The following is a 14,462-nucleotide window of genomic DNA, read 5'->3' as shown; positions in this document are numbered from 1 at the left end:
ACCTGGCTCTGAGTCCTGCTTCCTGCAGCTTTATTAGCTGTGACAAATCATTTTTCTCTGCTTTTCCTTCTGCAGTTCTAAGATACCAGGTCTGGACAATTTGGACTCTAAGAGTGCATCCAATTCTGTATCATCTAAGATTTGATGATTCCAACTGATTTAACAATTCTTTCTGAGCAGTCAAGTCCTTGGCTTCAAGATTTCACAGTCATAAGTTATTCATCACTGCACTTGCATTAGAAATGGCTTTGTAGAGTCTGAAATGTCCTTTAATGCAACTTCTGCAATGTGAACACTGGGTATGATTCTGAGGCATCTATCCACAGTGATGGACATCACCATCAGGAGACAAGTTGCATGCATTTGAACTATGGTTCACCATTTTGCTCTAGAAAAGTTACTCAAATCCTTCTGTGTCTCAGTATTTGCATCTAAAAATGGGATTATAAGGGTCCTAATTCATTGGTTTGCTATGAAACTGAAACGAACTAACACACATAAAGTTCATAGACTTAAATGGTCAATAGATATTAACTTCTCTCTGGAGTTATTCTCTCCCAATAATGGGCTCTATGCCACATTAAGGGAAGTGGAGTTTAATGTCTTTAGGGCAGAACATCCTATTTTTAAGACAAGTGTATTATTAGAACTGTTTATCATTGAAATTCACTCCAAATATTATGTTATCTCATTATTTTGAGTTAATTTGTAATTTTTTCTTAAATAAACACTTAGACTAGCATTCTAGAAACCAGAATACTGACTGGGAAATTTCACTTCTGTCTCTAATAATAATTTATACAACAGAGGAAAGAAACTGAGATTTGGTTCTGACTATAGGCAAATTCTTTCTTGTAGTGAGTTGTTTGTTTAATTACTGGGCTTTTATTTTCTTCTTAACAGAAAACTCTTGAGTGTGGGATATGATTAAAATGCATTTCTATAGCATTTTTAACACAAATTAATGTGAGTTGATACTCACATGGGAAGACTACTAAAGAACTGAAAAACTTCAGCTTTTATTTCCAAGGTCTGATTATCTTATCCATTAATCATCATCTGTCTACCAGTGATCATATGGAACCGGCACTCAGTCAAGGTTTTGATGAGCCCTGAGAGTTTTTTGCATCAACCTAGTTCCCTAAGACTGTACCAGATGAGATAAATCTTAAGCTACATTTTGCAGTTGTGATCATTTTTCATTCAAGGCATTCTGTAGAAAAGTCTCATTTGATCCATTCTTTGTCATGTCAGATGACTCAAAAGAAGCTAACAATTGCCAGAATCAACTTAAGATTTTCTGAGGAAATGAACAACACCTAGCCCAGATTGCTCTTATCTGGGTGTATCAAGTCTTCCTTTATTTCCTAGGCTCTTTAGAGCAACCCATGCTATAAATGTGACACAATTGCACTTCAAAGCTACACCTTTATAGCCAAGGCTGCTCTATTGCCTCTCTAGGTTACTTTTCAGTAACTTAGAAAATTAATGGTGCTGTTGGTTAGTGAGGCTTCATGTGAGTGTTGAAAAGAAAAGTAAGCGAAGACCTTGGGTCAAGTCCATTTGAGTAACACTGCATGACCAGGATTGGGTCCAATAGATCTCTTGGTGGCTCAACTGTTTCATCTGTATAGAAAAATACAATTTTAATTACAGTTGGATTTTATCAACAAGCAGTGCCCACTGGAAATGTAGTTTAAGGACTATAAAGCCAGGTGTGCAATACCCATGTGGAAGAGTCCCTAAATCAAAGGCTGGCAGGGACTGGAAAGGAACATAAATGGCATATATTTGACATCCCTGGACTCTTAAAACATTCTGTGAGGGCACTATGAGGAAGAAGAAGAAAGAAGAAAGAAGAAGAAGAAGAAGAAGGAGAAAGGAAAGAAAGAAAGAAAGAAAGAAAGAAAGAAAGAAAGAAAGAAAGAAAGAAAGAAAGAAAGAAAGAAAGAAAGAAAGACAAAAGTAGGAGATGTGAAATTGATTTTTAAGCCAAATGGTGTACCTTTGTTAACTTCATTATGATGACTGTTAGAAGAAGAATGAAAAGAGAAACCTAACTTTATCTTCTGTATTCAAATCAAATTCTCTCATACATCCTGGTTGGGAACATTTTATCAGTGGTCCTCTGGAGTGAAAACTTTTATCTTTATCATATATGCAAAGCAAAGAAAGTGGGATAGACTGGTGATATTTCAGATAATGTGGTTGTATTAAATATATTTTCATCACTGGGACCAGAATACCTGACAAGACCAACTTATAAGAAGAAAAATTGATTCCGACTCATAGTTTCAGAATTTCAGCCCATGGTCAGCTATTTCCAGGGCAGAAACATCATGGGAGAGGAAAGCTGCTCAGCTCATGCAGCCAGGAGGCAGAGAGACTGGAGGGTAAGAGAAGATGAAACCTTCCAGGGCATGCTACCTACTTCCTTCACTTAAGTACCACCTCCCAGTAGTTCATTCAGCTATTAATGGGTTAATCCACTGATGAGGTCAGATTCTTTATTATCCAATGCCTTAAAAGCCCCACTTCTGAAGCTCGCTGCATTTTTTTAGGTTTTATTTTTAATTTTTATTTTTTTAAATTAATGAATTAATTAGTTTTTTGCATTGCAATTCTTAATACACCATTATACAATAATTTATCATATCTCTGATTATATATAAGGTATATTAACACCAAATTCACACATTGAAGCTTGCTGCATTTTGAGACCATACTTTGAACACATGAACCTTTGGGGGGACATTCTGGCTTGAAATCATAAAAGTGTGAAAACAACTCTGACCTTGTAGACACAAGAAAGCTGCCATGGGGAACAGAGCTTGAGCCTTGAAGTGCTCCATCTCTCCCTGTAGCCAGCCACCTACTTCACCTAGGCATCAGGCCACCTCTGGCAGAAGATTGGATCAAGGCTATTTGCATGTCTGTTTTCAGGACATTAAGTTTTGTCTTCCCATACAAAATGGGAAGGCAGTCAACGCAATCATGCAGAAAACTTATCTTGGAAAAAAAAAAAAAAAAAGAAGACCAAAGTTTTTCTTTCAATAAGTACAAATTCTATTTTCTGTAAAGTGTGATAAAAACACCTTCAGGAAATATACATGTTTTGATGAAGGGTTGAAGTTCTCCTTTTTTGTGATTCAAGGAATGATGACAAAAATAGAAAGACTTTATTATATCGTTAAGCGTAGCACTGGGTGTTATCATTTATATGTTGTATCATTTGAGCCCCCAAATACCCTATGAAATGGACTCTAAAGCTGGAGATGTCAGCCTGACCCAATTTCTCATGGCCAGTAAGTGACAAAGCTCAACTTCATAATCCAAAGCCATGAGTCAAAGTGTGTGGAAATACCCAGAAATGTTAGACAGTGCTGGCAATTCTGCATTGAAACTCTTCTATAAATAGCTCCCTGATTATTTCTGATTCTCATTGACTTAGTATAATGTAAGCCATTCAGCAATATGATACTGATAAATATTTCCTTTTCAAAACATTACATAAATACATGATTTCCTCCCTCTTTCTACCCTGTAGGAGAAGTAGGAAAAAAAAACAAGATAATAGGAATTTGCCTCCAAGCTACAATGCCTTCCTATCCTCTTGGTAATCACTGAAGAGAGTCCCTAGTTACTAAGGAGACCATAACAGAATCCATTAGGTTCCAGTACACTTGGGTTGCCTGGCTAGTGAACGCCAAAATAGCAAAGGAAAATATTATCATTGCTGAAATCATTTGATGTCTATGACTAATAAAAAACATGTTGGCAAATTGAATTTTTTGAACTGCCCAAAGGGCTTGGTAAAGACTATGAATTAATAGCACACAGCATTCTGTCTAGAGAAGAAAAAGAAATTTTTTTTAAAAAGCAAAATATTAAACCATTTCTTAAAAAAATATCTGAACAATCAAAAGGTCCTCACAGAAACAAACATTAGGCAACCACATCTAGGTCCTCTTATTAAATTTTTTATTTAAATTTAATTTTCTGACCCCTCCTTTTCCTATAGCTAAATAATAAATTCTGTGTATTCTGAGTCACATTATTCTTGAATAGTAAGAGACCCACAGGCCTTCTTATCCAATTTCTCATAAATACCGGAATTATCTTTAAAGTATCCCTGACAACTGTACCAACCGTCAAGGCTTTGAAGGCAGAAGTTTCCATTCACATGTGTGCTGTGCCCCTTGAGGGCCTCGTGGAAGACAGAAGTAGAAGAATTGGGGTTGAGCCAACTTCCAACCACCTCTTCACTCCAGGTCCAGAGGTTACTCTGGGCTTGCCTGAGATGTACATTAGTGTCCTCTGCTTGACCATTCCAGAGCAGCAGGTCTCTGCCAGGATCCATCCTGTCTTGTTATGGCTGTGGCTCTGATTCTTGGAGACTGTGTTCTCATGTTGTGCCAAAATCCTCTCTCCCCCTGTTTTCTACCTATTGTTCTCTGTGGTATCTCTAGAACAACACTGCTTGACTCAACTTCCTTTCCTCCTAAATAGTCCCTTAGATAACTGAAGTCAACTGTCATGACTGCCTGGTGTACTGTTTTCTCCAAAAGTTGTTTCCCTATTAGATCATAAGGCAAGCATACAAATATAATTTGAGGAGACAGAACACATAAGTATCATTTTAAAAAGTCAAAAAGGTAGTCTGAAAATTTGATTTTTTTTTTGGTGGGGGGGTGCAGATACCTTGGATTGAACTCAGGGGTACTCGACTACTGAGCCATATCCCCAATCTTAATTTGTATTTTTTTTTTAATTTAGTGACAGGGTCTCACTGAGTTGCTTAGTGCTTTGCCATTGCTGAGGCTGGCTTTGAACTCAAGATCCTCCTGTCTCAGCCTCAGGAGCCCTAATTAGGATTACAGGCGTGCACCACCGTGCCTAGCATGAAAATTTGATATTTTTTTAAGTTAAAATTCTAAAATAAAAAGTTGAAGGACTGGAGGTATAGCTGAGTGGTAGAACGCTTGTTTTGCATACATGAGGCTATGAGTTCATTCACTAGCACCAAAAAACAAAAACAATAAAACAAAAAGAGTTGAAATTCTCAATGGGTATTGTAAAGCAATGTATCTGTACTCTGGGTTCCTGAATTCTGTCAAGTCATCCTGTCAAAATGGAAACAAAGACTTTTTCTTAGTTATAGACATCATGCCAGTTCCTGGTAACATCCCACCAATTCTCACCAAAGTTGCATTTTAAAAAAAAATTACTATTAATGCCTACTTTACCTGCATATAAATACTTATGACAAGATTTGAAAACGAATATCGTCTATTAAGAATTAAAGAAGGGATGATGTAAATTTAATTCTTCTCTCCATCCCATATCTTATTATGAAAAACTTTAAGCAGGCAGATATGTTGATTTTATAGCAAACACCCATATATTCAACAAGTAGAGTCTACAATGAACATTGCACTATCTTCAATATCTCTCAAATTTGTACCTTTCTCTGTCTGTCCATCAACCCACCCTACATTTTTATACATTTCAATATCACTTGTTTGCAGCAGAATACTTTATCCTCACACACCAACATGCACGTTGTTATCAATTCTTTTTTGAAACGTTTGGTTCATGTTCCCTTCTGAATCCCCTTTACCATACTTTATTTTATTCCCTCCCTTTCCTCAATTTTCATTTTTGTGTTCTTCTTCCCACTTTCTGTCCCCAAGATCTAAGAGACAAAAGAAAGATGTAAAATTCTTGATTGTCTGATATTCTTAGAATTGCATCGGGGAAGATCACTGATGACCAGCCAGAGTCTCATAGCTTTTAGAGTTGCAGGCATGGGATGGATGAGGACCTCAGGAACAGGCTAATCAGAGAGGGATTAGCATGAGAATTTAATAATTTACTATCCGAAGCACAGCTATTAATGCCCAGGCATATTTCCTCATCAACCTACTCTCTCTTTGAACTAATGGCCATGGAAGGCCAATTATGAAGGCTTTTAGTAACCAGAGACTCAGAGGAGGGGAACCCAAAGGTCCTGGTGGTCTGGAAGAAGAGACCTCATCAGCTGATGTTTCAACAGCTGGCTTCATGATGAAATGAGGATGGGGACACTAACTATCACTGTAGAACTTCTGGGAAGACCTGCCACTGGGGTCATGGCTAGTGAGTGCACTTCTAACCTGGACTATATGGGTGAACCCTGTCAACTTCTACCCTTCCAACTTCCTTCAAAAACCTCAGTTGAGCCCCATTCCTTTGAGGAACACATTCTCTTTTAACCCTGTTTATGGCATTAGTTAAGACTTAGTGAAGTCCTGACCATCCTGTGTTGGGTCTGGAGGAAAACCTGTCTTTTTGTTTTGGTTTGGTTTTTCGGTTTGTGTGTGTGCTTGTTTGTGTGGTGCTGAAGATGAACCCAGGGCCTCACACAGGCCAGACACTCAGCTACATCCCCAGCTCGACAACCTGTCCTTAAAATGTGAAGTCTGTGTCTATCTAATTCCACCTTTGCAAATCAATTTTACTGGCTTTATTCTCTAATATAAGAGTGATTATCTGCCTTCTGAGCACTCTGTGTTCAGAGGCCAGGAAAGAAGCGCTCTTCTATAGTGAGAAAAACATTATTTTCTCTATCTCAAGATTTATGTCTGACAAGCAATGTTCGTTGTTCATTCTCTGGACTTGCTAATTAACAGCCCACAAAGACTTGGCAAGGTGAGGTCCCCAGTGAAAAGGCAGCTGCCCAAAAGCAACACAAATGTACAAATGCAACACTTGTCACAACAGACAGCTTCTCCAATGTTGCAGATCAATCTAACTTTGACAAATTAAACCTACTTTGAAATCCATGAAAGGAGCTCTCTAGTCATAAAATTTCAAGGTGAATCCTTTGGTTATATAACCACTTCTTAATGTAGTTCTCCCAAAGGTTTGGACTTAAAAATCAGTTTTAGAGCAAGGCTTTCCTATCCTCTACTGCTTAAAAACAATTCTTACCCTTAACCATGTTCCATGTACAGATAACGTAGGAAACGCCATCACTGCATAGTAGCACCATATGCTTTAGAGTTTATTTAAAAATAACATTCAACTGTTGCAGAAAACATGACTCAGAACAAGGCTCTGGTTATTTCACAAGAGTCTGTGACAGATTGGGTGCAGGGGGAACCTGATACTTTTAGGTATTAGCACCTCAGTGGTAAATGTTAACTGGCAACTTTAAGTTCTTCTCTAATTGCCTCTATTATAAGCAACCTATCCTCAGATCCAGATTAAAACTCTTTCCAGAGGGTGAAAGGTCCCATAATGTAGAGAGTAGACTTTTATTGCTGGGAACTCAAAGATTCTGACAGTAGCATATGTGCCTTGTGTCACAGACCTCAAGCAGTACTCAATCTACATAAACAGGGAGCATTTCATCTAAGCAGGGCTTCAAAGGCAATGTTTGTTCATACACCATTAGTTTCTTTGATTCCTTTGATGCATCTGTCTCTAGTGATGGAAACTCTTTTTTTTTTTTTTAAAGAAACTAAAGCACAAAAAGAAAATGAAAAAACTAAAAACTGATTTGGCAACAGCTAAGCAAGAGGCTGCCTTCACAATCATGGAACTCAATGAGAAGATAAAGATGCTCTGTGAAGGAAAGCCAGCCCCTAGAGGTCAGTATTACCACGTGACAATTGCACCCTGGCCCCTCATCTTGGGTGATGCCTATGGTTTCATTGGCAACCAAGCAAAAAGCAAGGCCACTGTGCCTGGCAGCGTCCTGGCTCAGCAGCATACTGGCCTGGCCTGACCTCTGTTAGGAATGAACAGAGATGGCACGTGAGCTACTAACTCTGGGCTGGGTTTGCTTTCACTTTAGAGAGGCAGAGAATGAAAAAGCTGCTCATTAAGAGGAAGTCTCTGAAAATGAACAACTGGCCTGAAATAGATCTGTGAAGTGTCATTGGATGAGCTGGGTGACTGTGAGGAAAGGGCAGTGCCTAAGAAGGAAGACCTGACACCTTGAGGAACAGGGCTCTGGAGTAGGGCCAGGAGCCTGTCTGAGCGCACAGGCTGGCACACTAAGACAGCACAAGGAAGGGGGGAGAGTCTTTTTTAACAGCAGACAAATGAAGCAGAAAACCAGCAGGGAAGGCTGGTTAGGGTGAAATCTGGATAGTTTAAATTTTTTTTTTTTTGAATAGCAACATTAGTTTCAATTTTAAAAAAATACTACTTCTACTAAGAGGCTATAAATACACATTAGGGGAAAAAACTCAGGTTGTCATTACTGATAATAGGAGTTAACATTTCACACTATGTGCCAGGCATTTTGCTAAGCAAGATTATAAATATCTATTTAATTCTCAGAATAATTTCTGAGGTAAGTGTACTCATGGATTCCACCAGAATAAGTCGGGGCTCAGATATATTCATTAACTTGCCCAGGTTAGACCCAGACAGGCAATACTTGAGTAGTCAGCACCAAAGCAGTGACTTTTCCTACACCAGGGGAGGTTTCCAGCTTTGATAGGCTGAAGACGTTTTGTCTGCTATGTAGCAGCAATAACAAACTTAGCTTCGGCCTGTTGATCTCCTGCAAAGACTTGGTTCCCTAAAATAAATGTCTTCCTTTGAAGTGTGCCACTCTTGCAAAGCCAGGAACATGTCATTGTTCTTACTCTGGCTTCCTTTATTACTCATAAATAATTCTGGAAAAAGAGGAGCAACTTGGAAACAAGTGGAGGAGGAAGAAGTAGGCGATGTGGTGGCTTCAGAAAGGGGACACTCCCAGAATCCTGACCACATGGTGAAACTTCACATGCAAACTTGTTGTATTTTCAATTTTCAATAGCACTTTCCCAGGGTTCAAATGGCATGTAATACTGTCACCTTGAAACACCTGCCAAAGGTCAATTTTTTTTCTTTCTTTCCTTTTCAATTTTTTCTTTTAACAATATAAAAGCAGTTTATAATGTTGCCTTTACAACCATGAAACCTAAACAAATAAAAACCCACTAGAAAATGTTACCCATTTAAAGATCTAAGGAATCCACAGGCTAGATTTTCCATTGGTTGCTTGGGGAGAAGCTGATGACAATCATGGAACACATTGGAGGTAGTTCTCCAGCTTATTTGAGAGAAGCTTTTGACTTCTCAACTCCATGTTAAACTTGGTGCAAAAAATATTATTGCAGGGCATCTAATTCTAATTACACTTATTTAGGCAAAAATATCATTCGTTGTCTAGTGCCATTTGGTCTCTCAGGTATTTGAATAAGTCAAAATTTAAATGATACTAACATGTAAATGGTTTGGGGGAGGCAGAAAATAATAAATCCCATATCTCTTAGATCACTTTTTTCTCCGTATTTTTATTTAAAAACAAAACTACTAGTAAGGGGGTAGTTATGACATACTTATAAATGGACATAAATAAAATTAAATCTAAACAGTTATTCTAAGGTCCATTGGATCAAAATGGTGCCCTTCCTTTTGGAGCTATTGCTGCTTCTCTTACTGATGGATAAACTGAGTCATTGCACTGACAAGGAGTACTAATATCTTAAATCAAATATTTTTCACATTTTTACTCTCCTGTCAGCCCTGTGCAACCTCACCTTGAATTCAATAGTCCAAGAGATTATCAAGGTCATTATGGCCCTAGAGTGATATTAATTGGACATCTCAGACACCTTGGTCACCTTGCCCTTCCTCTCAATTCACTTCAAAATAAAGCCTCTAACACTTAAGGTAAATAACCCTTATTTACCCTAGAACAATACAGGCCAGCTCACCCACACACAAATATTTCTGGAACTAAAACACCATCTCTCCCTTAGTTATTTTGTGTCCTTTTATAAAATGTTTGTTCTGGGTTCTCAGACTCTGTTTGCAAAGGCCAGGTGCCCCAGTCATAATAGCTTAAGGAGAAAGGATGATTTATAGGCACAAGTAAGCAAACCAAGAAAGGGCATGCTATTAGCTTCAGAGTCCTGCAGATTCAGGGTGTCAGATACCATCAGGACATGGTGTGTCACTCATCTCTGCATGTCTCTACACTGAGACTTAATTCTGTTAAGCTAGATGTTGGAAGAGACTAGAAAGATGACTATAAAAAGCTATGGGCTGCACTTCTTTCTTATCACCTCTTTTCCAGAGAAGAAAGAAAACATTTTCCCACCAGCTCTAGTTAGAAAAGTACAAGAAAGAACTCTGTTTGGCTAGGGTTGGGTATTCATCCTGGGATAGAAACCAAATTTTGTGATCAGGGATGGGGAACATTGTTGGACAAGCTTTGGTCATGCATCCCGCACTGGGTGGCAGGGTAGAGAAAAAGAAGGGTGGGAAAGAGAATGTTCTGAGTGGCCCCTCACACCAGAAGCACAGAACTGGATGGCAGAAAACCACTTCCTTAAAGGAAGAAAAATCCCATAACCAAGAAGAAGAAAAACGAAAGCCATGTTTCCAATGCATGGTCAGCTAACCAACAAGTTAAAACTAAAAGTAATAGTAATGAATCACCCATCACAAGGGAACTAGCACTTTAAAAGTAAATTTCTTGTCAATGAACAAAAGGCCTTCAGCATCCAAGAAATAAATCTCTAGTGGTATAATTTTAGACCCCAAAATAGAAGACTGTGAGCCATTTGGGAAAGAGAGACCCCTTTTGGCCTCCCTCAAGTGATATCATGGTCAACTATTTTGAAGGCCTGGCTTATTATAACAAATTGCAAGAAGGCGAAAAAAAAAAAAAAACATTGATTATAACTCATATGTCATGTTAATCTGAATTAACAGTTACTTCTCTATTATAGTTATGATCTGATGTTTGCAATTCTAACAACCAAATTCATGAAATATTTCCAAATAAATTAGAATCCTCTTTTACCCAAATGTGCAATTTTTCCATATTTGATTCATTTACTAAACAGTTTATAGGTTGCCGTTCAGCTCTTCTAATCAGAGGAATGTCTCAGAATATCAGGAATATTTTTAAGCATATTCATGTTCAAATTGATAAAGGAGCCAGCTAGCCAGTTTTTAAAAAACATAAACACAGTAAATTAGTTATGTGCTTAAATTACTTCCAAGAAAATAAATTATTTAAATCCATGGAAAATTCAGCTGAGAAGAAAAACACCTTTATTATAAAACTAAGGCAACAGGAAACTTACAGCCTGAGTGTTGTTTGTTGATTTTACTTTGTGTGAATAATCACAACTCAAGGGAGATTCCTCCTGTCATTTCCAAAGTCTGCACCTGAAGTGTTTACAGCTTTATTTACTAGCAGAAATCAATGAAATACCTATTGCACTCCTTTTTGGAGGGTTGCAGAGGGTTAACAGGGATTGAACCCAGGGGCGCTTAACTACTGAGCCACATTCCCACCCACACAGCTTTTTTTTTTTTTGCAACAGGTTCTCACTAGTTGCTTAGAGCCTCCTTGAGTTGCTGAGACTGGCTTTGAACTTGCAATCCTTCTGGCTCAGCCTCCCTAGCTGCTGGGATTACAGGCATGTGCCACTACACCCAGCTTGCACTTCTTTTTAAAGTCGGAGTCTACCTTTTGATATATATCAGTACACAGGAAACTAATGTTAAGTTTCAGGACTAATTCTGCTTCTTTTTGTTTAGCAGAACAAAGTCACTTAGAAAAAGGCTTTACTAGTCCTGCTGTTGATGCATGAGTAGTCTTGTTCTGGTGCGATCTCCTTCCTATCTTTGATCAGAATATAGATTTCAAGTTACTATTTAAGGAAATACACCCCTCAGGATTTTGTTCTCTTTTAATTTTTTAATTCTTTTAATATGGACCAAATAATATTTTAATATACCAAATAAAGTATCTAGCCCCCACTTGCCTGTTTCCATTGTCCTAATAAAAGTCATGTCAACTCTTCAGTCATCTCTTGGTTTTACTCCCATTAAGGCAACACGGCCCAGGTAGCCCTGTTATGTCCCAGGGCAAATGCACCTACGACTCAATGTCCAAATAGTGCCAACCATGCTCTGGGTTGGGGGAGAGGGGCAGCTTGTAATAGTGATCTTCAGTGATCTTCAGTGACATAAGAGTGCTTTTAAACACTAGACAACTTACCCCATTAATTTTAAGAATCTATTACTTTCCTAGATACTTTAGAAAGTCAGGTGATATCTTTTTGCCATCACGCCAGAGCTAACTCTAAACAATATTTTAAAGGGTATTTTTTTACCATGATGCTCACTCTTAGGCACTTGGCCCAAGCCTTCTCTCCCTTGAGTATCCTATCTACCTCTCCTCCTCCAAACTTCTTCCAGACCAAAGCTTCTGTTGCAACTAGGTGTTAAGGAAATGGAGATTTGGGGGTGATGAAAATATCCTGGAACTAGATATGGTAATGGTTGCCCAACATTGTTAATACAGAAAACCACTTTTAAACAATTAAAATTGTGAACTCTGAGATGTGAATTTTAATCTCAATTATAAACAAACCAACAGTGATTAAAACAAATTCTAAGATGTAATGACTAACCACCCTGTCACTTGTATATTTTAATGTCTAAGAAGTGTATTATTTTTAAGTAATGGCTTTTTTTTTTTTTGTACCAGGGATTGAACACAAAGCCATTCAACCACTGAGCCACATTCCCAGCCCTTTTATTTTTTATTTAGAGACAGGTTCTCACTAAGTTCCTTAGCGCTTCACTAAGTTGCTGAGGCTGGCTTTGAACTTGTGATCCTCCTGTCTCAGCCTCCTGAGCTGCTGGGTTTTACAGGCATGTGCCACTACACCCAGCTCTGTCAAGTGTATTTTAAAGAAAGTACATTGGGCTTAAATAAAATATTGACTTGGTAGAATTCCAAGCATATAGAAGGGGCTCATTTTTACATTTATTGGAATAAGGCAGCTTTGAATAGTGGTCCATTTTTGTGTTGTTGTTGTTGTTGTTTTTAACAATACCACCCTGTCTTTTCAGCATGGTTCCAGAAAAGGTTCTTATTCCCCAGAATAGGAAATAATTACTTGACCCATAGTTCTAATGCAACCTTCTTTTACCACTGAACACGGATACTTCTTTTACCAGTCTACCTAATGTTTTCTTGTCAATGAACAAAAGGCCTTCAGCATCCAAGAAATAAATCTCTAGTGGTATAATTTTAGACCCCAAAATAGAAGACTGTGAGCCATTTGGGAAAGAGAGACCCCTTTTGGCCTCCCTCAAGTGATATCATGGTCAACTATTTTGAAGGCCTGGCTTATTATAACAAATTGCAAGAAGGCGAAAAAAAAAAAAAACATTGATTATAACTCATATGTCATGTTAATCTGAATTAACAGTTACTTCTCTATTATAGTTATGATCTGATGTTTGCAATTCTAACAACCAAATTCATGAAATATTTCCAAATAAATTAGAATCCTCTTTTACCCAAATGTGCAATTTTTCCATATTTGATTCATTTACTAAACAGTTTATAGGTTGCCGTTCAGCTCTTCTAATCAGAGGAATGTCTCAGAATATCAGGAATATTTTTAAGCATATTCATGTTCAAATTGATAAAGGAGCCAGCTAGCCAGTTTTTAAAAAACATAAACACAGTAAATTAGTTATGTGCTTAAATTACTTCCAAGAAAATAAATTATTTAAATCCATGGAAAATTCAGCTGAGAAGAAAAACACCTTTATTATAAAACTAAGGCAACAGGAAACTTACAGCCTGAGTGTTGTTTGTTGATTTTACTTTGTGTGAATAATCACAACTCAAGGGAGATTCCTCCTGTCATTTCCAAAGTCTGCACCTGAAGTGTTTACAGCTTTATTTACTAGCAGAAATCAATGAAATACCTATTGCACTCCTTTTTGGAGGGTTGCAGAGGGTTAACAGGGATTGAACCCAGGGGCGCTTAACTACTGAGCCACATTCCCACCCACACAGCTTTTTTTTTTTTGCAACAGGTTCTCACTAGTTGCTTAGAGCCTCCTTGAGTTGCTGAGACTGGCTTTGAACTTGCAATCCTTCTGGCTCAGCCTCCCTAGCTGCTGGGATTACAGGCATGTGCCACTACACCCAGCTTGCACTTCTTTTTAAAGTCGGAGTCTACCTTTTGATATATATCAGTACACAGGAAACTAATGTTAAGTTTCAGGACTAATTCTGCTTCTTTTTGTTTAGCAGAACAAAGTCACTTAGAAAAAGGCTTTACTAGTCCTGCTGTTGATGCATGAGTAGTCTTGTTCTGGTGCGATCTCCTTCCTATCTTTGATCAGAATATAGATTTCAAGTTACTATTTAAGGAAATACACCCCTCAGGATTTTGTTCTCTTTTAATTTTTTAATTCTTTTAATATGGACCAAATAATATTTTAATATACCAAATAAAGTATCTAGCCCCCACTTGCCTGTTTCCATTGTCCTAATAAAAGTCATGTCAACTCTTCAGTCATCTCTTGGTTTTACTCCCATTAAGGCAACACGGCCCAGGTAGCCCTGTTATGTCCCAGGGCAAATGCACCTA

General features: G+C 37.9%; 1 protein-coding gene across 1 annotated transcript in view; it reads left to right on the top strand.

Annotated features, from left to right (window-relative positions):
* The window catches only part of LOC144254166 (coiled-coil domain-containing protein 192-like), a 183,380-nt gene that overhangs the window by 112,061 nt on the left and 56,857 nt on the right, over positions 1-14,462 (top strand). Inside the window, exon 5 of the mRNA XM_077797159.1 lies at positions 7,502-7,634. Coding sequence (XP_077653285.1) covers positions 7,502-7,634 — 133 coding nt within the window. The remainder of the gene's footprint in view (positions 1-7,501; positions 7,635-14,462) is intronic.

The sequence above is a fragment of the Urocitellus parryii genome, chromosome 1 (genome assembly GCF_045843805.1).
Source record: "Urocitellus parryii isolate mUroPar1 chromosome 1, mUroPar1.hap1, whole genome shotgun sequence".
In the NCBI taxonomy this organism is placed as follows: Eukaryota; Metazoa; Chordata; class Mammalia; order Rodentia; family Sciuridae; genus Urocitellus; species Urocitellus parryii.
This window is presented reverse-complemented; position numbering and strand designations above follow the sequence as displayed.